At 48.0% G+C, this 14899-nt stretch overlaps 1 protein-coding gene across 9 annotated transcripts in view; it reads left to right on the forward strand.

Annotated features, from left to right (window-relative positions):
• The window catches only part of EP300 (E1A binding protein p300), a 744806-nt gene that overhangs the window by 621516 nt on the left and 108391 nt on the right, over positions 1-14899 (forward strand). For all 9 annotated transcript variants that reach the window (XM_069654423.1, XM_069654428.1, XM_069654427.1 and 6 more), the window contains 2 exons: positions 10816-10962; positions 11530-11643. In XM_069654423.1, the coding sequence (XP_069510524.1) occupies positions 10816-10962; positions 11530-11643 (261 nt within the window). The remainder of the gene's footprint in view (positions 1-10815; positions 10963-11529; positions 11644-14899) is intronic.

The raw sequence follows: 14899 nt of genomic DNA on the forward strand, positions 1-14899 counted from the left end.
TGAAAAGACTAGTAAAGTCAACTTCTCTTTACTTTCTCTGGGAAACAGTAGTTTATCCCAGAGAAGGTATTTAAACCTTGGGACAGCCGAAAAGGCTTCCCTGTGTCACTGCACTGAGGGTGCTGTGTGAAACAAATGAAAAGATAATGCCTATGGAGTTGTCTAAAATTCCATAACCAAAGAAAACAAGAGTAAAATTCATTCAAAATATGAGTGGGAAAAGAGGCTCACTCTCTCCAGGTAAAAAAAAATATCAAGCCCTCAAAATCCAGCAAAGTTGCTGGGGGCCTCTAAGGTGAAGGGAATTGGCACATTTATGAGAATTCTCCCTAACACCTCCCATTCAACGACCCAGGAAGCCTACACGGGTCACTCCACGCCCTTTGGAGGTCGCTGCCGTCGTCGTCGTGCCGGCCTCCAAGCAGGACAACCAGCCAGGACGTTGGGCCCCTATCACTGCAGCCCGGTGGGAGGTCGGCTGGCAAACTTCGCCAGCGCGTGGGCTAACATCTCCACCGATTGCTGGATGCTTTCGCCCGCGCACACACTTTGGAGTTTAGGCAAAAGTGCCCGCAAATACCACCAGTGGCCCACAACACATCCCTCAGCTGCTGCTGGAAGTTCGGGCCATGTTAAGAAAAGGAGCGATAGAGCTGGTTTGCCTAAGCCCTAGCAAAAAGAGACCGACTGGAGAAGAAATACTGGGTGCCGCAGTCTGCACCCAAGTGTCTCAGATCCCAACCGTCCCCAGACTCGGTGGTCTTGGCGGTGGCGAAGAAGTCCTCCGGATCTTCGGTGTCAACAATCCTGAGAGAAGGCGAGATGGCATCGGACCATGACAGAGGCTTCCGTCAGATGGGCAACAGCTTTTGCCTTCATCGACGGGGTTGGTTGAAGGCCTCTAGCTTCCGCCAGAATGTACATTTGAGGGTGTTGGACATGCCCTTAGACGGGGACAACTTATTCGGCAAGACAGTGGACATGTCGTTTCAGACCATCAAGGGGGATACCGAGACGGCCCGGGCGTTGGGCACGCTCCAGCTGCGACAGCCGTCTTTTCGGGCCTATGGAGGAAAGTCCCAGGGATACTCCAAAGGTTTCGTGGTGGCTTGTCATCCTATCGTCAACCGTCCCGCTCTTAGGCTCAGGAAGCCTACAGGGGCCGCAGCAAGCCCGGAAGAGGTTGCAGTCGTCGCCAGGGTCCCCAAGGTGGCGCCCCTATGGTGAAGCAGGATTGAACCGGCTGCAACGTCGGACTCCCACCTGTGCACCCTGGTGGGAGGCTGACTGATGAACTTAGTCAGCTTGTGGAAGTCCATCTCCACTGACCGTTGGGTGCTGGACGCCCTGGGCCACGGGCACACCCTGGAATTTCAACGTAAGTGCCCGCACATTCTACTGCTGGCCAGGAAGGAAAACCTTGTTTCTAAACTTCTGCTTGGGGTACGGGCCATGCTGAAGAAGGGCACGAGCGAACTCGTCCCAAAAGGGCTCCGGGTACTTCCTCATCAGAAAGACAGGCGGTTGGAGACCCATACTAGACCTCCGCCGCCTCAACAAGTACATCAGGTCCCAGAAGTTTCGTGTAGTCACCCTTCACCGCGTGCTGGGACATCTGGAATAAGGGGGGAGAATTCCTATCGTCGCTGGACCTGGAAGATGCCTATTTCCACATCTCCATTCTCAAGGGACACCACAAGTTTCTGCGCTTCGTGGTCCAAGGGCAGCATTACCAATTCAAGGCTCTTACCTTTGGACTGAAGTCAGCACCAAGGGTTTTCACCAAGTGTCTGGCGCCAGTGGTGGCGCGGTTGAGCCTGCAGGGGATTCACATCTACCCCTACCTTGACCATTGGCTCATCCGAGCAAAGTCAAGGGAGAGCGCTGTCGAGCACACAGCAGGGACTGCCCAGCTACTCACGGAACTGGGTTTCTCGAACTTTGCGTAGTCCTGCTTGGTGCCGTCACAGGACGTGCTGTTTCTGTTCTGGGGTCCCGGCTCAACAGTGTTGTCTGGCGTCCCCGTCGGAGGAGAGAATAGCGGCCATCCTGGGCAAGGTACAACGGCTGTTGACCCTCGTTAGGCAGAATCATGTGCAGTTCCCTTAGGGAGCACTACAGAAGATTAGGACTACAGGTATGAGCAATAAATCCCCTTTGGTATCAGTCTGTACCACAAAGATTTAGTTGATAGCTGTGGCTAAGCAGTCAGGCTTATCTCAAGAGGGAGATGAGCAGTATTCAGCAGGGTTTACACAATAGGGCTACAGTACAAGGAAACACTGACCAAAGCTTTTGTATTAAAAAGAATATATATATATTTATTTTAAACACTTCTAGTTCAACACATTAATCACAGTTAATAAAGCAAGATAAAATCTGTGAAGAAAAGTATACACAACTCCCTAGTTAAATTGTAGACAAGTTTGAGGAAGAGTAAAAACTGAGCAAAACGGCATAGTGAAAACCAAACACAAATGGCACTCTAGGGCCTGCATCTCACCCAGGGAAAACACAAGTTATACAGGAATATCTTCTTGCACACCCTAGCAACACTTCCCATAAATTTGTGAACAAGTTTAGGCAAGGCAGTACTTTAGCATAGAGAATACTTAAATGAAAACTGACCAAAATGGCACTTCACAAGTTTTAAAAGTGGGAAGGAAAAGGTGGTTCTAAAAATTGGGTCCATCAACACAGTTCTAGTTGAGAAGCAATCTAGAGAAGGCAGTTCTAACAAATTCAGCCAGAGTCAATAGACCTGTTCCAGAGTCAGTGGTACAGGGCAAAAGGGCCCAGGAGCAAAATGTTCTAGTAGCTGCAGTCAAGTCTTTGGTTAACGATTCGAAAAGGTGGATGCAGAAGGTGAAAGACAATGTTGGAGGATAGGGGCGGCCAACCCAACAGGTAGTTGAAGGATTTAAAACACCTTTAGCACTACCACGCGAAAAGGGCAGCCTGGCGGAACAATGTACCATAAAATGAAAGGGGCTCCTGCGGTGGCGGTTGTTCCTGGTAGTTCCTGCAGTTTGGGGAGATCCAGCAGAGGAAGAGAGGCTCTCGTGGAGGAAGGTTCGAGTTACTGCACTACCCAGGGATGAAACCAGCTGCGGTGCTGCCCAACGGATAAAAGGTACGCTCCTTTAAATCTGATTCGGCATGGGCAGTTCCAGGAAGGCGATTGGCAAACTGGTTGGCCCCACCAGCTCAAGGGAAGAAGGCTCTTGCAGATGAAGATCTTCTCTCGTCGTGTGGAGAAAAGTGGTGAGACGCTGCAGCAGGGCTTCACCGGTGGTTGTCGTTGCAAATGTCTTTGGCTTCTGAAGGTCGCAAGGGTGAGGTCCATCAAGTCTCTGCTCGACATGACGTCATGCATATACCTCGTTCGGCTGTGCAGGCTACAGATGCGTCCACTACAGGAGTTACTCTATGCCCGTTGGATACAAGTATCGGGAAGCTTTGAGGACAAGATCACACAACAAGAATTTCCATCGAGCGATACGGTGGTGGGGAGTTTGCGCACATCTATCCGGAGGTGTGGATTTCCAGACCCCAGCTCACTACGGATGTCTCCCTGGAAGGATGGGGATCTCACATCGGAAGTATTCACACAAGAGGCCTGTGGCTACTGGAAGAGAAGATGTTGCACATACACGTATTGGAGCTGCGGGCAGTGTTTTGGGCCCTCAATTCTTTCCTTCCGACCCTCAAGGGCAAGGTGGTGCGGGTCTTCACGGACAACACCATCACAATGTTCTACATCAGGAAGCAGGGGGGCACCAGGCGTGCTCCAAAGAGGCGCAGGAACTGTTGCACTGGGCCGTCGCCCAGGGGATGTTCCTCATCCACTTTGATCTGGCAGGAGTGAAGAACACTGTTGCAGGCTCTCTCGGCAGGGAGCTGCGTTCTTGTCACGAGTCGGTGCTTTACTAGGACCAATTGGATCACCTGTTCCGCAATCCCCTGATCCATCTATTTGCGACAGTAATTAACACCAAGTGCCGGAGGTTCGCCAGCAGGTTTCCCCAGACGGGGAACATGGGGGACGCATTCTCATTCCCCTGGGACGGCCTGTTTCTGGATGGGTTCCCTCCGTTGCTGCTTCGACTAGTCTGTCAACTCTGGTCCCGGTGCAGGATGATCCTCGTCGCACCGGCGTGGCCGAGAAGGATATAGTACCCTGACTTTCTCGACATGTCGGCAGCCCCTGCAGTCAAGCTTCCATTGGTCGCAGACCTTCTCGCCAGGAAGGGAGGCGCAATTCTGCACCACGACCCAGGATCGGTGAACCTGCAGGCCTGGCTCCTGGGGTGTTAGAATTTGGGGCCTATTATCTCCCAGCGGACTGCAAGGAACTGCTTGCCAAGGCCAGAGCATAGTCTACTCTTAAATGCTATGGACATAAATGGAAGAGGGTCGCCGTTTGGTGCTGTGCACAGATCAATCCTCTACGATCACGGCTCCGCAAGTACTATCGATTTTGCTGTTGGCCAATGCTGGTCTGGCCCATGCCTCAAAGTTCCATCTGGCGGCTATCTCCCGCTACACCAGATCTCCTGGACGGGCATCGCTGTGGTCACACTGTCTGGTTAAGGAGTTTGTCAAAAGAATGTTCTGTTTGTTCCCGCCGGTGAAGGCTTCAGCCCCGGCGTGGGAACGCCATGTGGTGCTGACAAGACTTATGGGTCCTCCGTTCAAGCCTATGCATTCGGCGCCACTACATTTTTTGTCGTGGAAAAGAGCTTTTCTTGTAGCCATCACCGCCGCACGACGAGTGGGAGAGATCCAGGCCCTCTCATGTTAACCACCTTACTTGACATTCCACAAGAGTAGTGCTACAGACGCATCCCTCTTTCATGCCCAAGGTGCCATCAGACTTTCATCTAAACAAGCCCTTGGTGTTGCCTGTATTCTTCCCGACGCCTTCGTCGCCGGCTGAGAGGACTTTGCACTTGCTTGATGTGGTTGGAGTGCTGAAGTTCTATGTGGACCGCACAAAGTTTTCGAAGGACGTCACAACGTTTCATGAACTTTGGCCCTGTGAACCATGAGAAGGCTCTCTCCAAGGCTTGCATTTCTAGGTGGCTCTCCGGCTGCATCCCCCATTGTCGCTGGTTGGCAAACTGGCAGTCCGAGAGCCCATTCGACTAGAGCGATTGCTGCAACTACGACGTTCCTGTCTGGTGTGCCCCTGCTGAACATTGCAGGGCTGCTACGTGGAGGTCGACACACACCTACATGAGATTCTACTGCGTCAACCAGGATTCCAGGGAGGAGTGCAGAGTCGGCCAAACAGTGCTGCGCAACCTGTTTGCTTGAAGGTGAGCCTGGTGAGGAGGTAAGAAATGCTTATGTTGAGCCTTTGCCACCTCGTGTGGTTGTGCATGTGTGCACTGCTATGTATTCTTCATGAGGATGTGAATCCATGCCAGACCCCATGCTGGAGAAGGGACAAGTTACTTACGTTTTGTTCTCCAGCATGTGTCTGGCATGGATTCACATGCAAACCCTCCCGCCTACCTCTCTGCGGCTCTCCTCTTGGTCCTACTGCCACTTTACGTGCTACCAAATCTGAAGATGGCTGCCAGAGGAGGGGCTTAGGTAGAGGGCAGTCATTGGCTGGGGCAGTATGACCCAGAGCACAGTGATTGGTTATTAGGAGAAAGACCGTTCAGAAATGAAACTGATTTTTTTCTTTACTGAGGGTTCCCAGTCTGACTGGAAATATTCATGAGCATGTGAATCCATGCCAGATCCATGATGGAGAACAGTTAAAGGTAAGTAAATTCCTTCTCTTAGACTTTACAGTACCTCTGGTTAGAAGAAATGGTTCCAGCTGGCTTCTGTTTTTGTGCAGCTCTGCAGAGCTTGTTCCTGAATCTCAGTAGTGGAGATAAGGGGGGGGGGGGAGAGTATGTCTGGGGACTCCAGCTCTGCAATGGGAAGGTCACCGGCAGGAAGGGGCAAACTTCGATTCAGCGATTCTTCGGTGTTTCAGCTCCTTGCGTCTGACACCAAATAGCACCGTCCTCACATCTGGGGTCCAGCACACTGTTGAGGTGGCTCAGGCTTGGTCAGTCCTGCATCAGGGAAATCCAGACGATCTGCCTAGCGCTCGGGTCCGACTTAGAAGCAATGCACACCATCTGGTGTTCCACTTCCTCGAAGTGCCAGGGAGTGGAAGTGCAGCAGGGCTTCACTGGGCAAACCAACATTCCAGGAGTTGCAGCAGGCGTCTCTTCCAAGTTCTTCAGATTCCTTCGTCCAGTGGTAGACTCTGCATTCCAAGCCAAGACTCCTCCTTTTATGCAGGTTTCTCCCATTCATTCCAGCCTAGCTGTGAATCGCCCAGCAGGGTGGCTGTCCTTGCCGTATAGCCAGCCGACCAATCGCCATTGGGGTGCATTCCTGTAACCAAGGGGCTTAAGCACAGGGAGTTTGAGACACCTCCCTCACTTCTGCTCCTGCCAGACATACCAGAGCCAGAGGCAGGCTTCACTCGTGAATCCTGCCAAAGACAAAAAAAACAAAGGGACCAAACCTGGTTTGGCACGCAGAGTAAATCTCAAGAAGGACCTTTCCGACAAGAAATGGCAAACACAATGGGGCCATTTTGACTAAATGGGCAACCATGGGTGCTTTACTGTGGTTACGAATGCAGCCCGCGGTAAAAACACACAATGGTAGTAAAAGGTAAACTACTGCCACCAGCCATTAATTGTAGAAAGGGTAACATAAAAATGTTCCATGAGAAACTAGACAAAGGGCATAATAAGTAATCCCTCCAGCACCCTATGGTAAGATAGTGTGTGATGGGTCTAGAAAGTTGCAAAATATAAGTAAAGTCAATTTCACTTCACTGCACTTGGTAACAGTAGTTTCACCAAACCTTTGGGAAATCTAAGACTTCCCTGTGCCACTGTGCTGAAGGTGCTGTGTGTCACAATGTAAAGATGATGCCAATGGAGTTTCAGACTCCAAAGTCAAAAGAAACAGTCCAAATCAGAGAAGAAATACATGAGGGAGTGGGGGAAAAGGTTTCACTCTCTCTAGGTTAGAAATGAAAAGTTCTTAAGTCCAGCAAAAGAGCTGCGGGTCTCTAAGGTTGAAGGGAATTGGCACAGAAATGAGAATTCGCCTTAACACCTACGCATCAGGCACCTCTCGTTCCTCTCATGGTAAACATCTTTCCTCGTGGCCATCCCCTCTGCCAGGAGGTGGGTGAGATGCAGGCCCTATCGTGCAAACTGCCATATGACTTTTCACGGATTGAGGGTGGTGCTACAGACACTTCCCTACTTCATGCTTGTTAGGGAGAAATGTGCCAATTCCCTCTACCTTGGAGATCCCCAGCAACTTTGCTGGATTTTGAGGGCTTCATTTTTATTTTATTTTCTATTTTTATTTTTTACCTGGAGAGAGTGAGACCCTTTTTCCCCATTCTCTCGTATTTTAATGTGATTTTGTACACTGTTTAATTTGGTTGTGGAGTCTGAAAAACTCCATAGGCATCATCTTTTACATTGTCACACAGCACTTTCAGTGAAGTGACACAGAAGTCTTTCAGATTTCCCAATGGTTTAAATACATTCTCTGGGATGAACTGTTTCCCAGAGCAGTAAAGAGAAATTGACTTTACTTACTGTTGTAACTTTCTTGAACAAGCACACACTATCTCACAATAGTGTGCTGGAGGGGTTAATAGTATCCCCTTTGTCTAGCTTCTCATGTAAAATGTTTGTTTCCCTTTCCTCGAGGAATGGCTGGTGGCAGTGGTTTACTTTATACTACCATTATAGGATTTTACCACGGGCTGCGTTCGCAGCCACAGTAAAGCACCCATGGGTGCCTTTTTTGTCAAAATGGCCCGCTCTTCTTTTTTTGCCATTTCTTTGTGGAAAGCTGCTCCTTGAGATTTACTCTGCACGCCAAACCAGTATTGGTCCCTTTGTTCGCCTTGTCTATGGCCGGCTTCACGCGTTAAACCCGCCTCTGGCTCCAGGTTGTCTGGCGGGGGCAGGAAGTGTTGGCAGTGACTGACAGCTAGGCTGGAATGAATGGGAGCAAGCTGCATAAAAGGCTAGGCTTTTTGGCTTGTAAGGCAGTCGACCACTGGATGAAGGAATCCGAAGAGAACTTGAAGACGCCTGCTGCAACTCCTGGACCGTTAGCCCAGTGAAGCCCTGCTGCTGTGCTGAAACTCCACTTTCGTATCGACAGAGAAGCTCCTGCAAGGATGACTTCTCCCTTTAAGTTGGTGGGACCAATCAACTCCAAAGTAAGCCACCTGGACTTCCTCTCGGTGTTGCTTTTAATCTGGCCGAGAGCTCCAGGAAGATCCTCCGCACTCCCAGGAAGCAGGACTGACAGACCGACCCTGAGCCCCCTCAACAGAGTGTGGGACCACAGAAGCAAGGAAAGCCCATCTCGACAGCCAGGAACCGCGGTGTTGCTATTTGCGCTAGTCGCGGGGAGCTGAAACACCGAAGTGCCACTTGTTTGAAGTTTGCCGGTTGTGACTGTCCCATTGCAGAGCAGGAGTCCCCAGAAGTCCTCACTCTTGTCCCCACGACTGAGGCCCATGAACAGAGAGCTGCAGAGCTGCACAGGAACAGAAGTCATCTGCTGCACTTTTTCTTCAATCCGAAGGTACTGAGAGAACCTACCTCTTGCTGTAGAGTTGCTTGCATCTTCTACTACTCTAGTCTAAACGGCTTGTGGCCCTACATTGATTCTTCTTTTCCTTCAAAGTCTTCTACAAACATTGTACAAAGACTTTTCTTTCTTTCCTGCAAAGAAGGGCTTCAGAGCATATAGACTTTTGCCCATTGACTTTGGCTTAGCCTGTTCTACTGAATACCTCTTGTTGGGGGATCCAGAAGTATTTGCCTGGTTGAGAATATTTGTGATCTCTTGTATGTTCTAAGTTTTTTCTAAATGCAACAGTGACACACTAATGTCCCCATCCCCCTATCTATTGAAGTCACCTGAGGGTGTAGGTTGTCTGTGGGCCATCCCAAAAGGATACTTCTTGATTTAGAAACTTAAGAGTGTGTTTTCTGAAATATTTGTGTGGTGTTTTATATTGCTCCCTTCTAAAGAAGGCTTATTCTAACTGACTGATAAATGTATAATTGTTTTATCAAGAAACCTTGTGTAAGAACTTATTTGAATACTTGTCACTGTGGATCTCTGCGTAACTCCCCTACAGCACACATTGACCCCTCTTGAGATGAGCCTGGCTGCTCCACACGCTACCAACCTGTGTAGTGGACTTATACCAAAGGTTGGGTTTCTCTTGCCAGGAGGTCGTGGTTGTTGTAGTGCACCCAAAAGCTAGTGCATACAATCTTGCCTAACAGTGGCCCATGTTCAGTCAGAGGTCCACCTCAACGAGCCTTTGGTGTTGCCTGTGTTCTTTGCCAAACCTTTGTCACCGGCTGAAAGGAATTTGCATTCGCTGGACCTTGCTTGGTCTCTGAAGTTCTACGTGGCACGCACAAAGCGTTTTCGGAACACTTCTCAACTGTTAGTGAACTCTGGTCCTGTGAACCATGGAAAGCCCTTGTCCAGGGCTTCCATCACAAGGTGGCTTTCCGGCTGCATCACACAGTCATCTGTTGGTGAACCGACCACTGTCTGGCCGTCCGAGAGCCCATTCCACCAGAGCGATCGCTATGACAGTGGTGTTCCTGATGGTGTGCCCCTGCTGGACATCTGCAGGGCTGCTAGAGGTCTGCTGTACACGCACACCTACATGAGATTCTGTCTCTCCAGGGAGGAGTCCAAGCAATGCTATACAACCTGTTTGCTTGAAAGTGAGCTTGTTCCAGAGGTAAGAGTAATTGCTTCTGTTGAACTTTGCCACCTCCCGTGGTTGTGTAATGTTGTACTGCTAAGTATTCTTTATTCATGAGAATGTGAATCCATTCCAGATCCCATGCCAGAGAAGGACAAGTTACTTACCTGTAACTTGTTCTCCAGCATGGGGTCTGGCATGGATTCACGTGCAAACCCTCCTGCCTAACCCTCTGTGGCTTTTCTCTTGGTCCTACTGCTACTTTAAGTGCCACCAAATCTGGAGATGGCTGCCAGAGGAAGGGGCTTAGGGAGAGGGCAGTGATTGGTTGGGTCAGTATGACCCAGAGGACAGTATGACCAGAGGACAGTGATTGGTTTAGAGGAGAAATAATTTGTAAGTGAAAATGAAACACTTTTTTTTTTCTTTTACTGATTTCTGGTCTGACGGGGAATATTCAGGAGCATGTGAGCCCATGCCAGACCCATGCTAGAGAACAATAGTTACAGGTAAGTAAGTTGTCCCATGTGCATTTGTGTCTTGATTGTAAAAGAAAAAGCAAGTCCCTCTATCTGTAACAGCACCTCGATGTCCCAGGGTTGTTTTTGCACGCTATATAAGTGAAATAAAATAAATTAATTACAGATGCCATAGAAAAAGATGGAGGAAAGCGACTCCATCAAAATAAATCCCAAAAGAGGGGCCCAGAGTACAAAAACAAATTGAGTGAGGAAAAATATTCCCACTCAATCATGAGTCAGGAAAACCCAATAGTCAAATCAAAAAGTGTTGTGTTACTCACCAGGTGAGGAGAGTATCGCACAAGAGGGTAATTCTAACTAACAAATGTTCAGTAGGATTACAAGCTTTTCTCAGAAAGTTGGGTGATTGCAACAATACTGTTGATTAAATAGTTCATTCTCAGACCATTGTTACAGACTAATAACTAGTTGTCTTTATGTACATGACAGGTGAAATTCCAGACTGATTGTCATTTTTCTCTTGCTTCCCCACAGGTTTGTAGATAGTGGTGAGATGCCCGAATCTTTTCCTTACCGAACAAAAGCACTTTTTGCCTTCGAGGAGGTTGACGGGGTTGAGCTGTGTTTCTTTGGCATGCATGTGCAGGAGTATGGTTCTGACTGTCCACAGCCCAACCAGCGGTGAGAATCTCCTAATTTCCACAATGTTATTCCAACCTTTTTGGGGGATTTGCCCCTTCTCCAACCCAGTGTTTGACGACTCAGCTGGTCTAGACATGAAATCTCCCCCATCTCCATTTTAACATAACAGGTGGCCAGATTGAGATTTGCCCTTTCACACCCCAAATGATGATCCACAGGCAATCGTAGATAGTTCTCTGCCACCTCCTTCCTCATGTGACACGACAGTCTATCCAGAGTTGGATTACCTCCCCTCTTTTCTTTGCAAGAAAAAACTCGGCCCTTCCCAAGGTCAGAGCACCTACCACCATCTCTCCATTAAAGGATCCAACAGGACAGATAGCGGGTAAAGTTCCCATCTTCAACTATTTCCATGTGAGTGTCCACTACTCATTAAGGTTAGAATGACACACATCCTCCTTGTTCCCCAGCAGAGATGTTTGAGCTTTTCCTGTCCATGCCCTCATTGTCCTCTCCCCATTCTGCCCTTTCCTTCTTGCCTTCATTGAGGTGAAGTCTCAATTTATCTGCAAATTTAGCTGATATGTCTTTTCTGTCTACCTCTAGGCGGGTCTACATCTCTTATCTCGACAGTGTTCATTTTTTCCGCCCCAAGTCTTTGCGAACAGCGGTGTATCACGAGATCCTCATTGGATACCTGGAGTATGTGAAGAGGTTGGGGTGAGTATCTGCCCTGAGGTGATTGTCCTGTCTTGCCTCTGCTGTTATGTGCATTTTCCCTGGTCTACATTTTGATGGATTGAGCATCCCATGCTGTTGAGGTATCTTTGGTAGAGTGGTGTTTTTGCTTCCAATTGTATGTATTTAAATATGTTCCTGCTCTGTAAACGGTCCTTGGTGTGTTAAGATTTTTGCACAGCCATGTGGCGAGGACTGCTCACATCTAACCTAATGGTTTGCTCCTTGAAACACATTGTGTATAGACGCATTATAAATACCCAATGAATAACTAAAGAAATAAAACTGAGTTTGCTGAAAAGGAAAGACAAAACTCCCGAGCAGTAAGCTTAGCAGGCTTAACATCAAAAGGAAGGAAGTAAGGCTAGCAGGGAGGTACAGTTAACCCCCAATAGACACAAAACAATTCACCACGCTGGTATACTTACAAAATATACATAGGGGTGCTCTAGTTACACAGAACCCGTAGCAGGGTGTAGTGTAAGTAAAAACTGACTAAATGGCCAGTTAAGGCTTAATTCTTTCGTTACCGTAAAATATAAGCTGCATAACTGGTGGCAGACAGTACATATAAACTTTCAGGGATGAGTTAAGAATTTACCCTAGGCGAGGTTGCACACAGTAATAATTACCAGTCTGGATCCAAGGGTAACCCTTCTTAGGACAGCTTTTCTGAAGTCCAACTAAGGGCTTAGTAAAACCATTCAACTGAGACAGTACAAGACTCCACTCTTCGTATAAGGCTGTTAGGGAGAATTATCAGAAATGTGCTAATTCCTCTCTACCTCATAGACCCCAAGGAAATTTGCTGAATTTTAGGACTTTACGTTTTTAACCTGGAGAGAGAGAGACTGTTAGGCAAAGTGTGTATGCAGTACCCTTTGGGACCACTACACACAAGAACTACTACAGGTGTAAGCAAACCAATCTTTGGTACACGTCTGTACTACACCGTTTTGGTAACGGAGCTGAGCAGCCAGGCTTAGCTCAAGAGGGGAATGTGAGCAGTAATGATGTTACACAGAGGTCTACAATCGCAAGTGTTCAAGTAAACTCTTACACTCAATGTTTCTTTGATAAATACTTATTAATTTATCTGTCGGTTATAAAACATTCATAAGGAGGAAATATAATCACACACAAATATACTTCAATACGATTTCAGAATACTTTTCATGAGGAATAAAAAGGCAAAGATTATTAGAACATGAAAGGTTACAATTCTTTTTAGCCAGTGCATATACTTTGAGTTCACCAGAAGAGTCAATTCAATGGGCTAGGCTAAAGTCTTGGATGGGATAAAGCGGTTCTGGTAAGTAGATGGTAAAGTCTCTGCACAAGTTCTTGGAAGTAGTTTGTAAAAAGAATCATATGTTGGGTCACAAGCTAATTTTGCGAGTTGCAAAAGTTTCATGCACTTTAACCGCGAGAGGTAAGTACTCCGTCTGATGTCACAGTACCTTACAAATGTCATCGGGGGGGCGGGGACTCCTGCAATGCACTGGGACTGGTCCAAAAGCTGGCACTTGGCAAACTTCAATTCCGGTAGCTGTAGTAAAGCAAACAAACTGGTGTCCTTCTCCCTGGTTATTTAGATTCCTGCAGCACTCTGAGGAAAAGGCAAACAGCTCCGAGATTGGTGTCCAGATGGCTTACTGTAGAGTTGGTTGTTCCCACCAACTCAAAGGGTGAAGTCATCCTTGTAGGGCTTCTCTGTCGAGGTGAACTTGGCGATTCTGACCTACAGCAGGGCTTCACCGGGCAAACCAACGGTCCAGGAGTTGCAGCAACCGGCCTCTTCGGTTCTTTCATTCCAGTGGTCGACTCTGCCTTCCAAACCAAGAGACTCACCTTTTATTCACTTCTCTCCCATTCATTCCAGCCTATCTGTCGCACACCCAGCATGAGTTTGACTTGGGGTTGGTGGGGGGGGTGTAGGGGCGGGGGGGGAACCAGCACAAATCTGTCGGATGCTTGTCTGGAGCACTGTTTTGCGCAATCGCGCAGTCTGGTCAGCGGAACGCTGGATCCTGAAAGGGCTCATGCAAACTGACTCCAGTACCAAAGGGGGTGAAGGTGTTCGCCCATGTTGTCTAATGCGAAGGCATGCTGAAACCATAATTTATTTCTGATTACAACTATGGTCCTGAAGAAGGTGGCTTAACTTGACCTGCCATCGAAACCGGTCGATCTCTCGGGGCATGAGGACGCTCATGACTTTGTTGATAACCCTAACAATAACATAGGGACACAAAGACAAAATGCAGCCAATACTCATGCAGAGTGAGCCTTTTAAAGACTCGATGAACATGAGCTTTTTTAATTAGCCTAATTTATGGAACTCACCGATCGTACTTGGTGATTCGAATACCAATGGGTGTATTAAACTGGAATTGGACAATCCTCCAAGTGAGAAGCTGCTGCGCCAGCGTTTTGAGCTGTTATCAGCAGAATCTAATAACCAGTTATATCGAGTAACTTACTGCCAATTGGATGTGTTCTTGATGAGAGATTAACAATTTTTGTTGTATTGGATTTGTATGTTACAATTGTTAGCGATAAGGAACAGACCCTCCCTGCTATCCCTGTTAGATGGGCGTTACACCACACGCTACCTAGGGCCAGGTTCTTCCATTGGGGACAGCTAGCACATTCTTGAGTAAACTCAACCATGTTGGCCTTCTGGTCATACCAATGTTTGACCAGAGCCTTACCTGCTGTCAAGTTATCGGAAGCTTCTGTCATTGTGTCATTCTCCTTCGGAGACCTAACACAGTCAGTGACTCTCACTGGCTTGTGGGAAGGAGCACTCTCCAACCCTTCCTTGATTAGGGCCAAAGGACCTCTAACCGGATGATCATAGAGGAGCTCAAAGGGGCTGAATCCAACCCCTTCCTGAGGGACTTCTCTATAAGCAATGAGAAGGAATGGCAGTAGAAGGTCCCACTTTCTTCTCAGTGGTTCGTCTAAAGCACCTACCATGCTATTCATTGTCCTATTAAACCTCTCCACCAACCCATTGGTTTGGGGATGGTAGGCTGTTTAGAACTTGTAGGTCACTCCACAGTTTTTCCACATGGCTTGTGTTAGGGAGAATTCTCAAATGTGTAAATTCCCTCTACCTTAGAGACCAACCAGCAGCTTTGCTGGATTTTGAGGACTTAACCTGGAAAGAGTGAGACCCTTTGTCCCACTCGCTCATGTATTTGATTGTGATTTGAGATTTGTTTCTTTTTGC

The sequence above is a fragment of the Ambystoma mexicanum genome, chromosome 3q (genome assembly GCF_040938575.1).
Source record: "Ambystoma mexicanum isolate Mex_15411 chromosome 3q, UKY_AmexF1_1, whole genome shotgun sequence".
Taxonomy (NCBI): Eukaryota; Metazoa; Chordata; class Amphibia; order Caudata; family Ambystomatidae; genus Ambystoma; species Ambystoma mexicanum.